The sequence below is a fragment of the Patagioenas fasciata genome, chromosome 13 (assembly GCF_037038585.1).
Source record: "Patagioenas fasciata isolate bPatFas1 chromosome 13, bPatFas1.hap1, whole genome shotgun sequence".
In the NCBI taxonomy this organism is placed as follows: Eukaryota; Metazoa; Chordata; class Aves; order Columbiformes; family Columbidae; genus Patagioenas; species Patagioenas fasciata.
Window position 1 is genome coordinate 18,551,122 of NC_092532.1, and position 15,671 is coordinate 18,566,792.

Sequence of the window (15,671 nt, forward strand, 5' to 3'; positions counted from 1 at the left end):
CTTGCACTGACAGCAGTTTCAAACATCTACCACACATTGCAATACAAACGGCCTCATATATTTACCTTCTGAAAGACAGGTTTGTTATTGTTGACATCATCGATTTTCACAACAACCTGGGCAGTACTTGTAAGAGAATGGGGCCCTCCGGAGGCGTTATCGTCAGTAGCTGTGACATTAAGAACATATTCTGTCCCTTGTAGCTTAGGAAATGGACTTGAACGAAGTCTGACTAGTCCTGCAAAAACAACAGGGTGTGTAGTTGGGTTTTTGTTTGTTGGTTGGTTGGTTGGTTGGTTGGTTGGTTGGTTGTTAGGGTTTTGTTGGTTTGGGGGTTTTGTTGTTGTGGTGGGGGTTTTCTTTTGGTTGGTTGGTTGGTGTTTTGTTTTGGTTTTTTAATTGACCACATTAACCAGTTACTGTTATTCTTCTCACTAGTAAGCATGACACCAAACCATTCTGGCTTACCCATTCACCAATAAACCACAATGCTACTAGAGTTTAACCTAACTATGGGATTCTTACTGTAGTCTGATATTCAAACACAATTAAGGCAGCACAACAGGTTTGTTTGTCTGCAGGTATGTCTACAGAGCTAAATTACACCACAGCTACAACTCAGCTGACCTGCACATACTAGCTTTAGTCTATCTGCCACAGAAAAAAAACACAACGAACCAAAAACCTGGCCGTGTTCCTGTGTCACTACTGCAATGAAGCACATGTCCCCACGTCTGCTGGCACAGCCACCCACACCAGCTCAACACAAACCAGCATGAGTCTATCATACCTTCCCGCAGCGCAATCACACAGCATTCAGCTATATCGGCCTATTCCCAGAAACCCGTATTTTGCTACTCTCCCAAGTCGCTCAAATGATACATCCTGCTGGATGGGACAGAAAGGCTCTGTTGGAGAAAGATGTAGGAAAAATTTGCTACAAAAGCAGAAGTGACTGCAGCTCAGACGGTGCAGTGAGAAGCTGTCATTGCTTTGCTCCACCATCCATCAATCACCTCCATTATTCATCAGGCATAATAGCAATTGTCATTACAACAGAGTATTGTCACAGCATTGGTGTCACTCAGTTCCTTTGCAAATGTATTGTTTCAGCTGCAGCACTTATTTTTGACACATTTCCATTTTACCTTGGCATTTCTGTGAGAAGGGGGTACAAACAATTCCCCTGACATCATTTCTGAAAAGAAACAGCCCCAGGCCACTGTATAAACTTTTATTGGTTTATTAAGAAACAAAAGCCCAGGCATGTTTGGAAAAAAATGCTCATGTTTCTAAAATTAAGTTTCAAAGACTATAAAAACTAATTGGTAAAAAAGTATAGCAGTACATATACATGATTATCTCTATTAAAACCGTGGCGCTAATTCTAAGAGATGCTATCAATCAGATGTTAGGATTCTTTGAGCACTTACAATAAAGATTTTCAGAAGTACCAGATATACTACCCCTGTACAATTAGACACTTTTAAAAACATCGTTCCTATTTAGGTGCCAAAGTAACTTTAGAAATTTAACTCTTGGAACCCACAGCTCTTATTTTTGAGTCAGTAAGTATAAAAGGAGCTCTCTGTAAATTCAGGATCACACTTCAACTCTTGCGAGTTACCTGCAGATCATATTTTTGGGAACATTTCAACGGTATTGACATACTTTCTGACATTTTTGAATGTCACACTTCCTGTTATCAATGATAACATTCTCTATTAAGTTACTGTCTATTAAGTTATGTGTTATTATAACAATGCTCTCTATTAAGTTACTAAGTGAAAAGAAGCAATGAACAAGTAAGACAGGTCAATTACACAAAGCTTTTAGGAAAAATATACTAGGTTTTTAGCATTATAATGGAGTCTAGAACAACTGCATCTTTTTCCTGCATTTTTTAAAATTAGGTTACTATTGGATTCAAAAACAGAATATGCTATTCAGTTTTTATAATTGCTACCAAACGAAGATCAAATTCAAGCTGCATCACATCAGAACCAACGTCATGGCTGCAGCAGCAAAGAGCTAATATATTATTACCTTTATTAGGGTCAATAACAAAGTTTCCTTTTTGATTCCCAGACAGAATATCATATGTCACACCATCTCCATCAGGGTCGACAGCATTAACTGTAGCAACCAGCGTGTTTGGGCCTGCATCTTCAGAAACAAAACTCCTGTAGCTGTTAAAGTAAATTATGATAACACATTTATGAACTTAGACAGGAAACAATATATACAGAACTGGTTTACAACATCTTCTGACTACTTGTACAAAGGGCACTGCAGAGATTTGTCATTTATTAATATAATTACACTGATAAGATGCTTCTCTGTTAACCAGTGAAATGATAGTATTGTTTATTATAGCACACTTTCCAACACAAGCTGTCAAAATGCTTTCAGTGTAGTCTCCGCACCAACATGACCAAGATGAGAATTAGATGTGGAGGATATGTGCATAATGTCAGTTTTACAAAAATCTCAATTCCAGACACATCACTGACATTGTAAGCTCTTAAGAGGCATTATCAGCCTAAGCTTAATGCTCCCTAGAGTAGAAAAGCCCCCTGCTTTAGCAAAGTCCCAAATATTTATTATTTTATCTGACTGGATTTAGAACAGGCCAGACTACACATACTACAAACATGTCCATAGTATACACCCCAAAGCTCAGCCATAAGAATGAACTGCAGCTGGCTGTATCCAATAATATAAATAAAATACACATTTGTCACTAGGTTCAGAGTGCTTATGGACCAACTCTTCATATGCTAAGAATAGGAAAAAGTTCAAAGAAAAATAAAATGGATGCACAGAAAACCTCTCCCGTGGCTTTTGCTACCTAGTTATGTGTGTTTTCATCAAAAGCTTTGTGAAAACAGCTTTTTTCTTCCCCCAATTTAATATGCAATGAAGTAAGGGAAGTAGATTATTCTGGTTTAGCTCAGCCACAACCCTCAGGACACTGTCTTCACTCTGCATCTGGAAAGCAAATGAACAGTAATTCTGCTAATATTAAATATGAAATATAGGGACAGAAGAGTTCAAGTAACCAGAAAAGGTCTCTTAAAAAGGAGCAGTAAATAATGACAAAATGAAACAGAGTGGGAGCCTTAAGCATTTCATAACTGAGACACAGAATAACCATGATGAAAGAAAGCTTGTGGCAAGGAATCATAAGTTTATACCAGACTGTAAATCTATTTAAACAAAGGGCCAGAGGGACATCATCTTCATCTTGATCTGTATTAGCCTGGCACAGAGCATAACATTCATCGCAAACCAGTCTCTCAACAGGACCTAATTTATGGGTGTTCATGATAAATCTATTTCACTTCAACTAAGTTCTGTCTGAAATTCACGTTTAGGTTCAAGATTTTTTTCATAACTGGAAAGATAAAGCAAAAGCAAAGCCTGGTTAACCTGGTTAAACAAAAACTTGAGATAATTTGAATTCCAGGAGCTAAATTCAATTCCAATTCCAGTCTATAAATATATATGACAGCAGTTTTCCTGCTATTGCATTGGGAACAGATACAGCTAAATATTCAATGACCCTAAGTATTAAAACAAATAAATTAAGAGCAGACATCATCTGAAGAGTGAGAAACTTAATCTGAGAAACTAAATGTATTTGAAAATGCATAGAGATGCAGTAAGAATTTTAAAACTATCAACTTTTCCAAGCCATATGCCCTAAGCAATGTTTAGGAAAGGACGGCACAAGATTTTGAAGCCAGAGGTTACCTTTAAATAAAGTAAGGACTGTCAGAAAGCTTCGATGTTTTGTTCAGCTAAACCATAAGCTTAGTATCTCTGAAATGTTTGCCTGGGTTTTGTTCTGAGCAACTTCTGCTTTTAAAGAGTGGAAAGCTGATGGCGAAGCTGACTGGAATTGCATTACTAAGCCTCTAATGCAAATACAAGTTTATAGCACTTTTGACAGCACTTCAGATGCTTCTGAGCCCCAACTATGGATGAAAAATGCTTACCGATCCTCTAAAAGAAGGGAAAAAAAAAAAGGTAGTGGAGTTTGTAGGGCGCGGAACGAAGTGAAATTACATGAACTCCACTTACTGACATTTATCTTGTGGGTTTTATGATTCAGTGGTCAATCAGGATTCTGCCATCTAAGCATTTTTCTTTAACAATTATAACCAGGGATGCAGGCTGATGACTCCGTCTGAGTTTAAATTGCCCAATTAAAAGGCAAAATACCACCATGTACTCTGGATGAGGGCTGACGACAACACTGAGTTGCCTGCTTTTCTGCCTGTTTTTTTCAGGCTCAAAAGATGATCCCACCTTTGTAAGCCTAACTCTCAGATTTGACTGAACCAACACCAGCTACCATCTTGTAACGATCAGCCTTCCGACCAAAATGAATAAAGCAATAGTAAAAGGCAAAGATAACAGGATTTCAAGAATATGTATTTACATTCTCTGGGAAAACTCAGGTGCTTCATCGTTGACATTTGAAACATGGATCCTAACAGTTGCTGTCCCAGTCTTCGGCTCTTCCCCTTTATCTACAGCCATGATTACGAATTCATAAAGATGGTTAGGTCGCTCATAGTCTAACTGCGTTGCTGGAAAAATAGTTCCATGAGAAGTGATACTGAAGTCTTGACTCAAAGTGTAATACAGTATTTCGGCATTCTCTTTTGAATCGCAGTCAGTGGCTGTCACTATGAAAAGAGAAGAGAAAGACATTGTGTAGATCAAAGTCTGCGAATTGGAATGCTAAGTACTTTAACAAGAGAATTAGTGTGCAGTATAAAACCATAATAGCATTTCCCTGGGCATGCAGTGCTTGAAATCATTTATAAAAATGTGCTATCTTCTGTGCTTTCTATTGAACTAACCCTTACTTGAAAATAAGTTGCTTAAAAAAAAAAAAAACTTAAGAAAAAAGTTAAGTCCCTGATTGAATTCAGCCACTAGACCTTGCCTTTGTCTGTTGGATTTAAAGAATCCTGTACTAGCAAGAATATATTCCCACAGACATGTATATTCTCATGTCCAGCTGATCTACAGTGCTGACTTGGACACTTGGACAGACCACTCCCTGTGTGGTTGAAGAGGAAACATCTAAATTTATTCAGCTGATGCAAGTTAAATCAATGTGTTTGTCAGATCCCACCCATAACCTACAAAAACCTATGCTAAAAGCACAGTTACCAGAATAGTAACTGACAGACTACCATCAGTATGGAATAAATCACTAAATAGAATGGTAGAAGGTTAAAAAATCCTGTTTACTAGACAACAGCGATTTTCTTGTAGTTTAATTTCCTTTTTCTCCCTGAAGATTTATAAAAAGTTTATGTAAGGCCTTTTTACAACCATTCAGTTGACGTACATTTCTTTTATTGCCAGGACCTGCTTATTTCTTTACAAACATTTTCACTACAGGACTTCTGCAGTTTACATAATCATAATTTAGACAGCATAATCATTTAAATCTTAAATTATTGGTTATATTGGGAAGAAGCAAAGTCTTTTTCTCAAGTGTCTAGACAAATCTTCACATATAACAAACCATGCAAGAGGCTTTTAGCACGAAAGAGCAGTATTTCCTATGGCAATCCCATGTAGGTCTCTTTCAGACAGGCAGAGAAGCTGAGCTGATGTGTCTGTAATTTCTCATCCAACATCACTCTCTTCCTTCAAAACAAAGGAATGTTGCAAGATTGCTATTATAAGCCAGCTGCTGTACTACCAACCACAACTGAAATCCTGTTACTTCAAAATCCTACAAAGAAGACTTGTTTCCTCCATCTCCCATCCCCCAAATTTGTTTGGGCTGTGGCAGGAGTTCATAATCATGACCTAATTCTACAAGGTGCCATTTGCCTTCAGAGAGTTGCAATTATCCATGCTGGGGCAGGTAATTTTACCTTCCAAACTGAATTCTAATCAGTGGGAGGAAAAAAAAAATACTGATACTGAATGTAACAAATAGTTTTAGAAGTACTAACCTTGTAGAAGTGCAGTTGTCATAGTAACTGTTTCAGGAACATCAACTTTGCTGTAAATCGACCGATGAAATTCAGGGGCACAATCATTCACATCTGTGATTACAACCAAAACCTGAATGGAAAAGGGAGGAATGTTAAATAGCAAAGTCAATCAAGGCAATGACTTCATTGCTCTTCAAATATCAGATGGAAGAACATACCAAAAACATCCTTGAGGTCTTCAGAAGCTATAGCTCATAAGACCATTTAAATACTAGGTTCCAAAATACTAGGAATGGCCAAGTCTCAGTCCCCTACAGCAACATTTTCCACTCACTCTTTATTTCCATTGATTATTTCCTATTATTAATTTAAAGGAAAATGAACAGTCTGCTTTCCAAGCATCCTTTTTCCATTACCTCATCTTCCAACACTTCTGTGATTTGTAACACTAAAAATTCTACTGCCAAGCATATTGCATTTTAGCAGTATAAATCTCCAAGACCAAGTTCGGAATTCAATTACAGCGGTGTAAATCAGACGTAAATGGAACTGATTATTGCAAAACAAGTAAGAAAAATTATCCTGCTTCTAATATCTTTAAAATTGTTTTCTTACTCCTATGTCAAATATGAGTCCACAGTTGTATTGCTTACAATGTGAAGAGTAGTACAGAGAAGAGTCAATCGAAACAATCAGTCTCTGGTGTGCTACAGCCACAGTTCATTACACTGACACACTGTCTCTCTGTGTCCTCCCACTCATTCCTAATAATTCTGCCTCTGATTCCCTTTATAGTGTCCATGTTATTTCCTGCAGCAGGAACAAACTGTCACATTGCATGCATTTCCCAGCTCAGCGAATCTTTGAACTCCAACAACTGTAATGACTATTATTAGAAATCATTTTGGTGTCAAACAGCTTCCCTAAACACCATGAACCATCATTTTCTAATATCTGTGAGTTTTTGTTACTTTCTCTCTTTACAAGTTCACTTTGTGTTCTTGATACAGAACACTTTCTGTTTTGCCTCCGTTTTAAATTGGAACAATCTCAAATATACATCATAGTTTATGAAGGTTTAGAGTAAGACAAGACCTCGTGTGGTTTAGCAGCATCTGTTTCCATAGCTTCCCAGATAAGGCCTAGGACCTACGATGCAACAGCATCTTGATTCCTCAGAAATAGCCTTTTCAGCATCAGCAAGAGTGAACCCTAAGAGTACCTGAATCAGCCCCCAAACCTACCCATAGACAGAAAGACTTTTAACAGCAGCAGACAGCATGAGCTGGCGAAATGAGAGCCCTAGCGAATCAGTACAGAAACCTGGAAAGGCTAAGGGAAAACTGAAATACAGGGCGTTTCAAAAATATGGACCCGATTTCAAAGCAGTATATTTCACAATGGCAACATGTTAATTTCACAAAAATTTACAAACAATCTAATGAGTTATCTAGAAACTCTGTGCCCTGCCCTTTCAAGTGGTAAGAGTTTCATTCATGGGCACTTTGTGGTTGCAGAGATATTGTGATTTCAAATCGGGTCCATCTTTTTGAAACACCCCATATATACAGAATGCCAGGAGTGAACACCTACCTCAGCTGCACTACTGAAGTGTCCCTCATTTTCCTCTGCTCTGACCAAAAGAAGATACTGGTGTTGGTCACTCTCATAATCCACACTCCGAGTTAAACTGATATCTCCTGTTGCCCCATCAATACTAAACAGACCACTAGGATTAGTTAGCAAACTGTAGCTCAGGGTTTTGTTTTGATACGATACAGCAGTGACTGTAAGAAAGCTGCATTAAAAAACACAGAGAAAAAGAGGATTCTTAAGCAAGCAATATAACATGCTGAAAGATATGACCAAAACTATACATAACAGAAATGATGGTGCAATCCTGTAGGTCTGATCAGAGCAATACTCACTGAAGTCAACACCAAATTCAAACATTTTGTTATAGAGTAATTCTATCACCTTGAGGTTAAACAGATATAGATAGGATTCTTGGAAACAGAAAACAGTAAGGATTAAAGCATGGTAAGTTTGTTGCTTCAGTCGTACCATCCTGAAGTTTCAACAGACGTCTGCAGAAGGATAAAAGCCTGTCATTAACAGTGTGCATGTTACAGGTTAGAGAGGATATGTGTTCTTAGCCCTTGCCTGGCACTATCTTCATCCCACTGAAGCCCAATGTGTTTAAAGTCTCCAAGAGGGAAAAAACATTTGCAGTATGAAGTAAAAGAGGAAATTAAAAAATAAATATTTGTAAAGGGTTTAAAACAGAATACCAATTCCTCAAGTTTCTGTTGCCTTATCATGCAGGTTTCTTGGGAAAAATAATTCTGTCTCCTCGAAGAACCCACCAGCATGTATGATCCAGTGACAACCACAATAAAAAAGACAAAGCTCAGTTTGTCTGAACACCTTTTTCCCCTTTCGTATTTATAGAAACATGGGATAGAATCATAGAAACCTCTGGGTTGGAAAAGACTTCTAAGATCATCAAGTCCAACTGTAAACCTAATAGAAGTCCACAAGAGTCACATCCACACACTCCATGCTGCTGCCTTCTCACTGCCCCGAGGTGCAATACTGAAACACTGGAAAAGGTCGCTGCAGGTCATCATCTCATTTTTTTTTCTGGATTTTCCTATGATGTGATTTCACAATCAGTTTCGGCCAGTGCCAAGACCATGTTCCTGCCAACAGGAATTATTTTGCCCTCCTTTTAACTCCCTACCCCAGTTCTCCTGCCACCTCTCTTCTCCTGTCAGCACTAAAAATCACAAGGCCATGCAGTGAACTTGTTTAACAACCCAGCTGAAAACTCTTTTTTCCTCCTTTGGCTTTGTCTTCCATCAGATCAGGCTGCCCATGCAGCGAGCACGTCAGTGTTAGTGGCAGATCAAAGGAAGAGAAAGATTTGGTAACGCTCGCCTGGTCACCAGCCGCCTTCAATCAGCCTCCGGTTGTGCGATCCCAAACCCAGAGATCCAGCACACGACAGTGACTCCATCTGCCTGCATGCCTGTGTAATTGGTCCAAATTAAATATCAGAACTTCAGGATTCTACAGGGGTTTTCATGACTATTTCTGGTCAACACGTAACAGGAAACTACTTTCATTGAGCACATTGTTTATATTCAAACCTCTTCTGACATAATAATAATCACATTAAATACTTCATTCCTTTTGGATGTTACAAAGTAATTCAGAAAACTGATTCATCCATTATTATTCTAGATATGTAAACCTATTTTTAAGTAGTGACAAAAATTAGTTAAAAAGAATGTCATTAACCCTAAACATAACTGAACCCAAAATGGCAGGTACTTGTCGGTATTGTAGCGCCTCACAGTTCTTACATTTCTTTTGTGCCCATGCTATTTAAGTTTACTACAGTTTTAAAGAAAAACCTCATTGTCTGCTGTTAACAGTTGATATTTTTTTTACCTTAACACACCTTCGTTATTTAAACACTGTAATACTGAATTTTGTAGACTGAACAGTACAATACAACACCACAGATAATATAATAACAGTTGAACGGCCACACAAGGAAGATGTTACTAGACAAAAGCATTCTCGATTCAACTGGAAGAGGAAATGTTTTCCATAAGAACAACACAGTTTGGGACAGACAGAACCCAGTATTAAGGTGGACCTATGTTACTAACATTTTCTGTGATATTTAGATCCACATGGTTAGACAAAGGATGGAAAAATCAAATTACAAGTTTTGTGGCATCTTCAGTTTAGCTCAGTTTGTCACCATGACCGATGAAGACAGTTACTTTTCCTGATTTTCACTTGATGGAGAAGGCACTTCTCCAAATTTAACCCATAAAATGACTGTATTCTTTCACACCAGGATATCCTTCTTCATGATGTAACAGTTCTAATTTGTATTCTGCATTTTGTTTGAAAATTAAAACACAATAAACACCTGCTAATATTTTCCATATAATTTTAAAAAAAAGCAAGAAACTGTAACGATTCGATACCACTTTTCTGTATAAAAGGGTGACTAAAAAAATACATCAAACTGTATCTTGATTGCTTCTATTAAGATATCTAAATTGCTACTCACATTATGTATTTATCATTCACAAACAACACTGAGGTTTTGTGGAGACGAAACAGAAGTTAAACTAGGAAAACAAGCTCACAGCATTATTTTCAACTCTTACTTACGATTCTCCTTGTGCCATACTTTCAGGAACATAAACAAAGTATGATATGTTCGTAAACTGTGGTGGTCGAAATCCAGCAATTATAGAAACAGAGGCTGGCGGTCCTCTGGTTCCAAGTTTATCTGCTGCCAGTACAGTCAGCAAATACTCCTTGTCCCTCACCAATGGCAAACCTGTCGTTTTAATCAACCCAGTGTCCTTCTCAACTTCAAATCTGTCTTCACCACCTAAAAAGAACAGATCCACAAATTGTTGTCAGCAAAGAACATTTTTACTTGATTAAAATCAAGGGGAGAATACATTATAAATTCCTGAGTTAGTCTGGGCCCAGAATCAGCATGCACACAAAAATCCAGAAGTTTGATTAGAACTTAGAAATCAGCGATTACATTCTAAGTTGCATTATACTTTTCTAAACAATTATCACTCTTCTCTATCCTCCAATACATTGCTGTTGTTTGACCCTAAATATTCCTTACAAGAAAATACCCTGCTAGAGTCCTGGCCAAGAAGAACAAATTTACCTTTGGAGAGGTATTGCTACTCCCCTTCTGCTCGGACAGTTTTGAACTATTACTAAAGTTTCTTTTAAGAATCCCACAAAGAAAATAATTAGTGAGTCTGCACTAATTTTGCAAAGCTAAGCCAAATTGTTAGAAATGAACCAGAAACTTCTCCTGCAAGGGAGAAGGAACATTAACCCTCTCCACCCAACCACCTGTGCTCCATGTACTGCTCTACCTCAGGACCAGGCGGCCCCATTGCCACCCCCTTGCCAAAGCCCTGAGGAGCATCGACTGCTCCAGCCCCCCATTCCCTGAGAGAACCCCACTCTACACAGAGAATGTACTTCAAATCTAGCAAATCTTGCCTGCACCCTCAATAAAAGTTGCTTTTTCTCACACAGAAAGCTGAAGGTTTATGAACCTTTTGCAGGGAAGATTTTTTCACTAACAGAAGTGAGGATAAAAGAGAAAAAATTCACAATAGTGAAGCCAAATATGCAGGAAATGAGAGGGTTAAAATTTACCTTCCAAGAGAAAATATTCTACAGCTCCACCAATCCCTTCGTCTGCATCCACAGCAAGCAGCTTGTACACTTCAGTACCTCCCGCAGCTTCAGGGGAAACCACAGCCAAGAACGGGAAGGGCTCCATGGCCCATTTGGGGACATTGTCATTCACATCTGTCACAGTAAGTGACAAGTGCACCAGGTACCAATCCTTTCCTGATGGTCACAGAAAAACAAAGAAATCCTGAGGCAGTTACTTAATGGCACTCAGAGAAACAGTAACATGTATCAATTCCTGAGTGCGTATTGTCTGCAATATTGTTGGCATGTAATCCAGAAAAACTTGGCTTTTAAGGCTCTTCTGCAATCAACAGCATCCAGACACAATGCAGGGAAAAAATAACCAGCACAAGTATCGCTGAACTGCAAGATCAGGGACACACATGTTACATTCATCTTTTTAGGAAAGATCATGTATTCTGAAATTTTTAACATTTAAATATGTGTTTTCTGAAATCTTTTTTTGCTGAAGAAAAAAAAGGTATAAAGAAATATTTTGTCTCTACAATGATTACAGCAACTCTGAATTTTGAATTTTAAATAACTGTTGCCAAAAAATCCTAATCGATCTACTTTAACTAGTGAGTTGTCTGGTTAGCAAGTTCAGAGAAATCCTAATATGGTTTTCACTTCTATTAAAGATTAAATGTTGTTAAAAACAAACAAACAAACCAAACTCCAAAAACAAATCACCACAGAATGGAACTATGCAATTCCCCAAAGATCCACAGTACAAGTTCCTTAAAAATGGAGGAAAAAGTATTTGTTATACCTTTGCCATTATTTAATCAAGTAGTGAGGACAGTAGTGCTCCTAAACAAGTAATAAATATCAGGCAGGTGTTGCTGAAAAGGTGGCAGAAAGGAAGAATGTCAGACTAAAGAAACTGCTCTGAAATCTCCAGGAATGAAGTTAAGTATTTCTGTTAAAGGAGAAAAGAGTAGGAAAATATCCTCAGTGAAGAAAGTTTTTGAACGCGAGACCAAAGGGTAGGATTAAAATCTTCATGTTACAGAGAAAGCAAAGTGATACACAAGGCAGAAAGTCATTTTCTCCTTAATAAATTTATATACATTTTCAACTGCAAAATCGCTTCCTTCAGTCACACACAGCTAGCTCAGACTTCGAAGAAATTTAGCTGGAATAACATAAGACTGTGATAAAGTATATATTTTATTTTGTGACTGATAATATTTACCAGTAACATCAGGGATGTATAAACATAACTTAGGCCTTTTGGTCGGCCTGGCTCCAAGCAGACCAGCACTGAACTTATGAAAGGTTTTGCTACAGAAGCCAATGTGTTGCTGCAGCCCACGGTCAGTGCCTGTGGCTCCAAACAAGGGGGCACGCACAGCCAGCCCCTCTGAGAGCCGCGCAGATGCACTGACATGGTCCTGAGCCCTGCTAACAAGCCTGGGGAAGCAAAAGGGAATGTGGTCCAGGTAAAAACAGCTGTCTACATTTACAACATCATTTATCCGCAAGTTTAACAATGGATGTAAAGTCAGAATTTTTAAAGCTGATGGTGTTATGACTTGATTTCAGTGTGTATTTTTTATTTATACATACATGAAAACATACCTACACATGCATGTATTTATTTCCAAAATAGCCTTACAGGAACTGAAACAACACACAAAGAGTAACACCTAAAATTAGCAGTTTTAATTTAAATCTAATTAATAATACAAAGAACCTAGTATTTAAGACTCTAAATATAAAGTGTTGCCTAAACATCTAATCTTGTAAACAGTGTTATCTTGCTAAGGAGAATATTCTCCCAGGAGGATGGGCCACTTCGGCTCAGCAGCAGTAGTCCCTCTCCACGTCCTTAATTGCAGTGTTATAGCCTTCTCCGAAAAACACCCATGTTCCCATTAAAATACGTTACTTCTGCCTGATGTCTGCATTTACTAACGTTATCCCCTCACTCCCACGGCAGTACTAATATATCTTTCACATCAGTCTCTTGCAAGCTTCAGCTTTTCGTAATTAAGCACCTCTGTCTGATGGCGAGTGGCATATTTAGTACATCGTATCATAATCTGCAATCTATAAACAACCGGTAAGTGGATTGTCGTAAAGAAAACTCCTTGGTGCTGTGATTAACAAAGCCAAATGCAAGTTTCTTAGTTTAGATTCCTGAGACTTAATCCATCATGACCTTTGAGTACTTTCTGTTCTTATCCAGAAAATTCTCTTAATAGAAAAATCAGCATTCACCCAAGATAACCACAGAAGTTCTTCTTAGTTAAGCTTGTAAAACGGTATGAATTCATCTGAATTTTAGAACAGCAACTGTGAGTACATCACTCTTTTTTCTTTCTCTAAAGAGAAACAGAAAGCGAATTGACAGAAAACTTGTTAAATCCAAATGAATTGCTTTGTAATTATATCCTGTACTCAGAATGTAATGTTCCAGAGAATATATTAGCTTAAGATAGCACATATGCAAAAAATAGTGACTACAGCAAAACTAAACTTCTAATTTATCAAACAGTAAATCACAGAAGTTTCCTGAAAAATAACCCTAAACATGCCTTACACCATCACAGAACATGGATACATGCAACAAACATTTTTATATTTTCATGGAAAAAGTCTCAGTTACCACGTATACCCAAGTCTTACAAGGTCTTCTTGACTGAGACAAATGGTGCGTGTTGTGTATTGCACCGCTGCAGTGCTGGTGTAAGGATGCTCAGTTCAGCTTTCTCTAGCCAAATGTTCTTTATAACATAGCATGGAAGGCTAAAGTTTCCAATGCTAAACTCGAACTGCCTCATTCCAAAAAGAGACCGATGTTGAGGTGAGTGTACTGTAGCCCACAGTTATTGCACTGTCCTCGCAGTCACCCAGCTATTATTCCCTTCAACATTTAGCCTGTGAAATCAGCTGCGTGCTTTCTTCTCTGCATAGCACAAAAGAAGCCAGGAGGAGCATCAAAAAACAGTCAGCATGGACATTATTTCCCACTGCCATACTAACAGAACCAGGCGTGTTTCATGTCAGAATGTGTGTTCCAGAAGTTCCAGAGCAGCCAGCCCAAGACACCTGAAGAAACTGCAGAGGAGGGAACTCGATAGACATGGATCTGAGCCTGAAGTTGAAATACACCACGGCAACCCACGATGGCGTAACTTCTAAATGAGAAGTGGTAAATGAGATTATCGTCTGTTTGAATGATCCAAAGATTTTAATTAAAAGGTTGCCCCAAAATAGTAAGTGCAAAAGGGAGAAGCTTGTGTGATAATTGCCTGTCTCTTCCCAAAAGAACAGGTCTTGTAGAAGCTGTCCCAAGTTTGTAAACACCCACTATCAGCTTAGTTTGCCTGGGAATACTGCAGGCTTAAAATGGCAAGCACTAAATTAGAAGCTGAGTTAAGAACCTTCGGAAATCCACCTCTATAATAGCAAGATCTATTGAGGATTTGAATGTCACCTTGGTAACCCTGCCAGGAGCAAAAGGTTACTGATCTTTGTCTCTCTGGAGTCTGGAAATCAGTATCCTAATCAACCCACAGACTCCTTCTGTTTCAAGTTCTAAACATCCATGTATTCCTCTATCAAAAAATAAGTCACAATAGAAGAATAACTGATTTTTACTGAATGAGTAGTAATAAACCTGGGTATAAATTCCACTCCTGTCACTTCCTGATTGTCAGTTCACTGCTGGCACTTAGTTCCTAATTATAACTGAGAAATATCTCTTGTAAGGAAACTGTGTAAAACTGCATCAGGACCGAGATTAACCCTCACATGCTCTACTAAACTTTATTAATCAAAAACTAAAAGGACTTGGGCACGTTCCTCCAGGTACTTCTGTTTTAATAGTTAAGAGACCTTAACGTCATTTGACATCTTGGCAAGATCAAAGCTTTCAGCAATATTTGGTTACCTCTGAAACATCTGAATACTCTTAAGAAATCTGTTGGGCTAGTCAGCAGGAACCGCATGCACGTAATCAAAGAGACAGGCCTAAGTGCCTCTCTTGACCAGTATACGTTTCTACCACATATGACCTCACAGATTTTGTTGGTATATTATCTTCTTCCATCAACCATAGGCAATCTGATTCATAAGCAAAAATACTAAATAAATCATCATGATTTCACTTTCAGATAAAGGTAGTCTGGAGGAAAATGACTGCAAGTCAGTTTTCACTTGACTGCGTGCCATATATCAAAGCAAAAACTATAAGAGAAACACCGAACAGGACTGTATTTCTCTGCACAGAGACCTACAAATGTGACCTGACAACTTGTAGAAACAACATCAGGGTGCCCAATGAAGCGTGATCGGACAAGGACTTGCCAGAGGACAATGAGTGTGACGAAGAGACTGACATGGACAATAATGTTCAGTATGTGTATGTCTAGAAGGACAACGCATTAAGAATTTCAAAGTACATGTTTGTAAATGTGAATT

At 38.2% G+C, this 15,671-nt stretch overlaps 1 protein-coding gene across 1 annotated transcript in view; it reads right to left on the minus strand.

Annotated features, from left to right (window-relative positions):
- Window positions 1-15,671, minus strand: part of LOC136107363 (neural-cadherin-like) — a 55,298-nt gene that overhangs the window by 32,258 nt on the left and 7,369 nt on the right. The window contains exons 2-8 of the mRNA XM_065848356.2: window positions 11,199-11,396; window positions 10,170-10,395; window positions 7,566-7,770; window positions 5,991-6,102; window positions 4,448-4,697; window positions 2,047-2,189; window positions 66-238 (exon numbers count right to left, since the gene is read on the minus strand). Of these exons, the coding sequence (XP_065704428.1) occupies window positions 66-238; window positions 2,047-2,189; window positions 4,448-4,697; window positions 5,991-6,102; window positions 7,566-7,770; window positions 10,170-10,395; window positions 11,199-11,396 (1,307 nt within the window). The remainder of the gene's footprint in view (window positions 1-65; window positions 239-2,046; window positions 2,190-4,447; window positions 4,698-5,990; window positions 6,103-7,565; window positions 7,771-10,169; window positions 10,396-11,198; window positions 11,397-15,671) is intronic.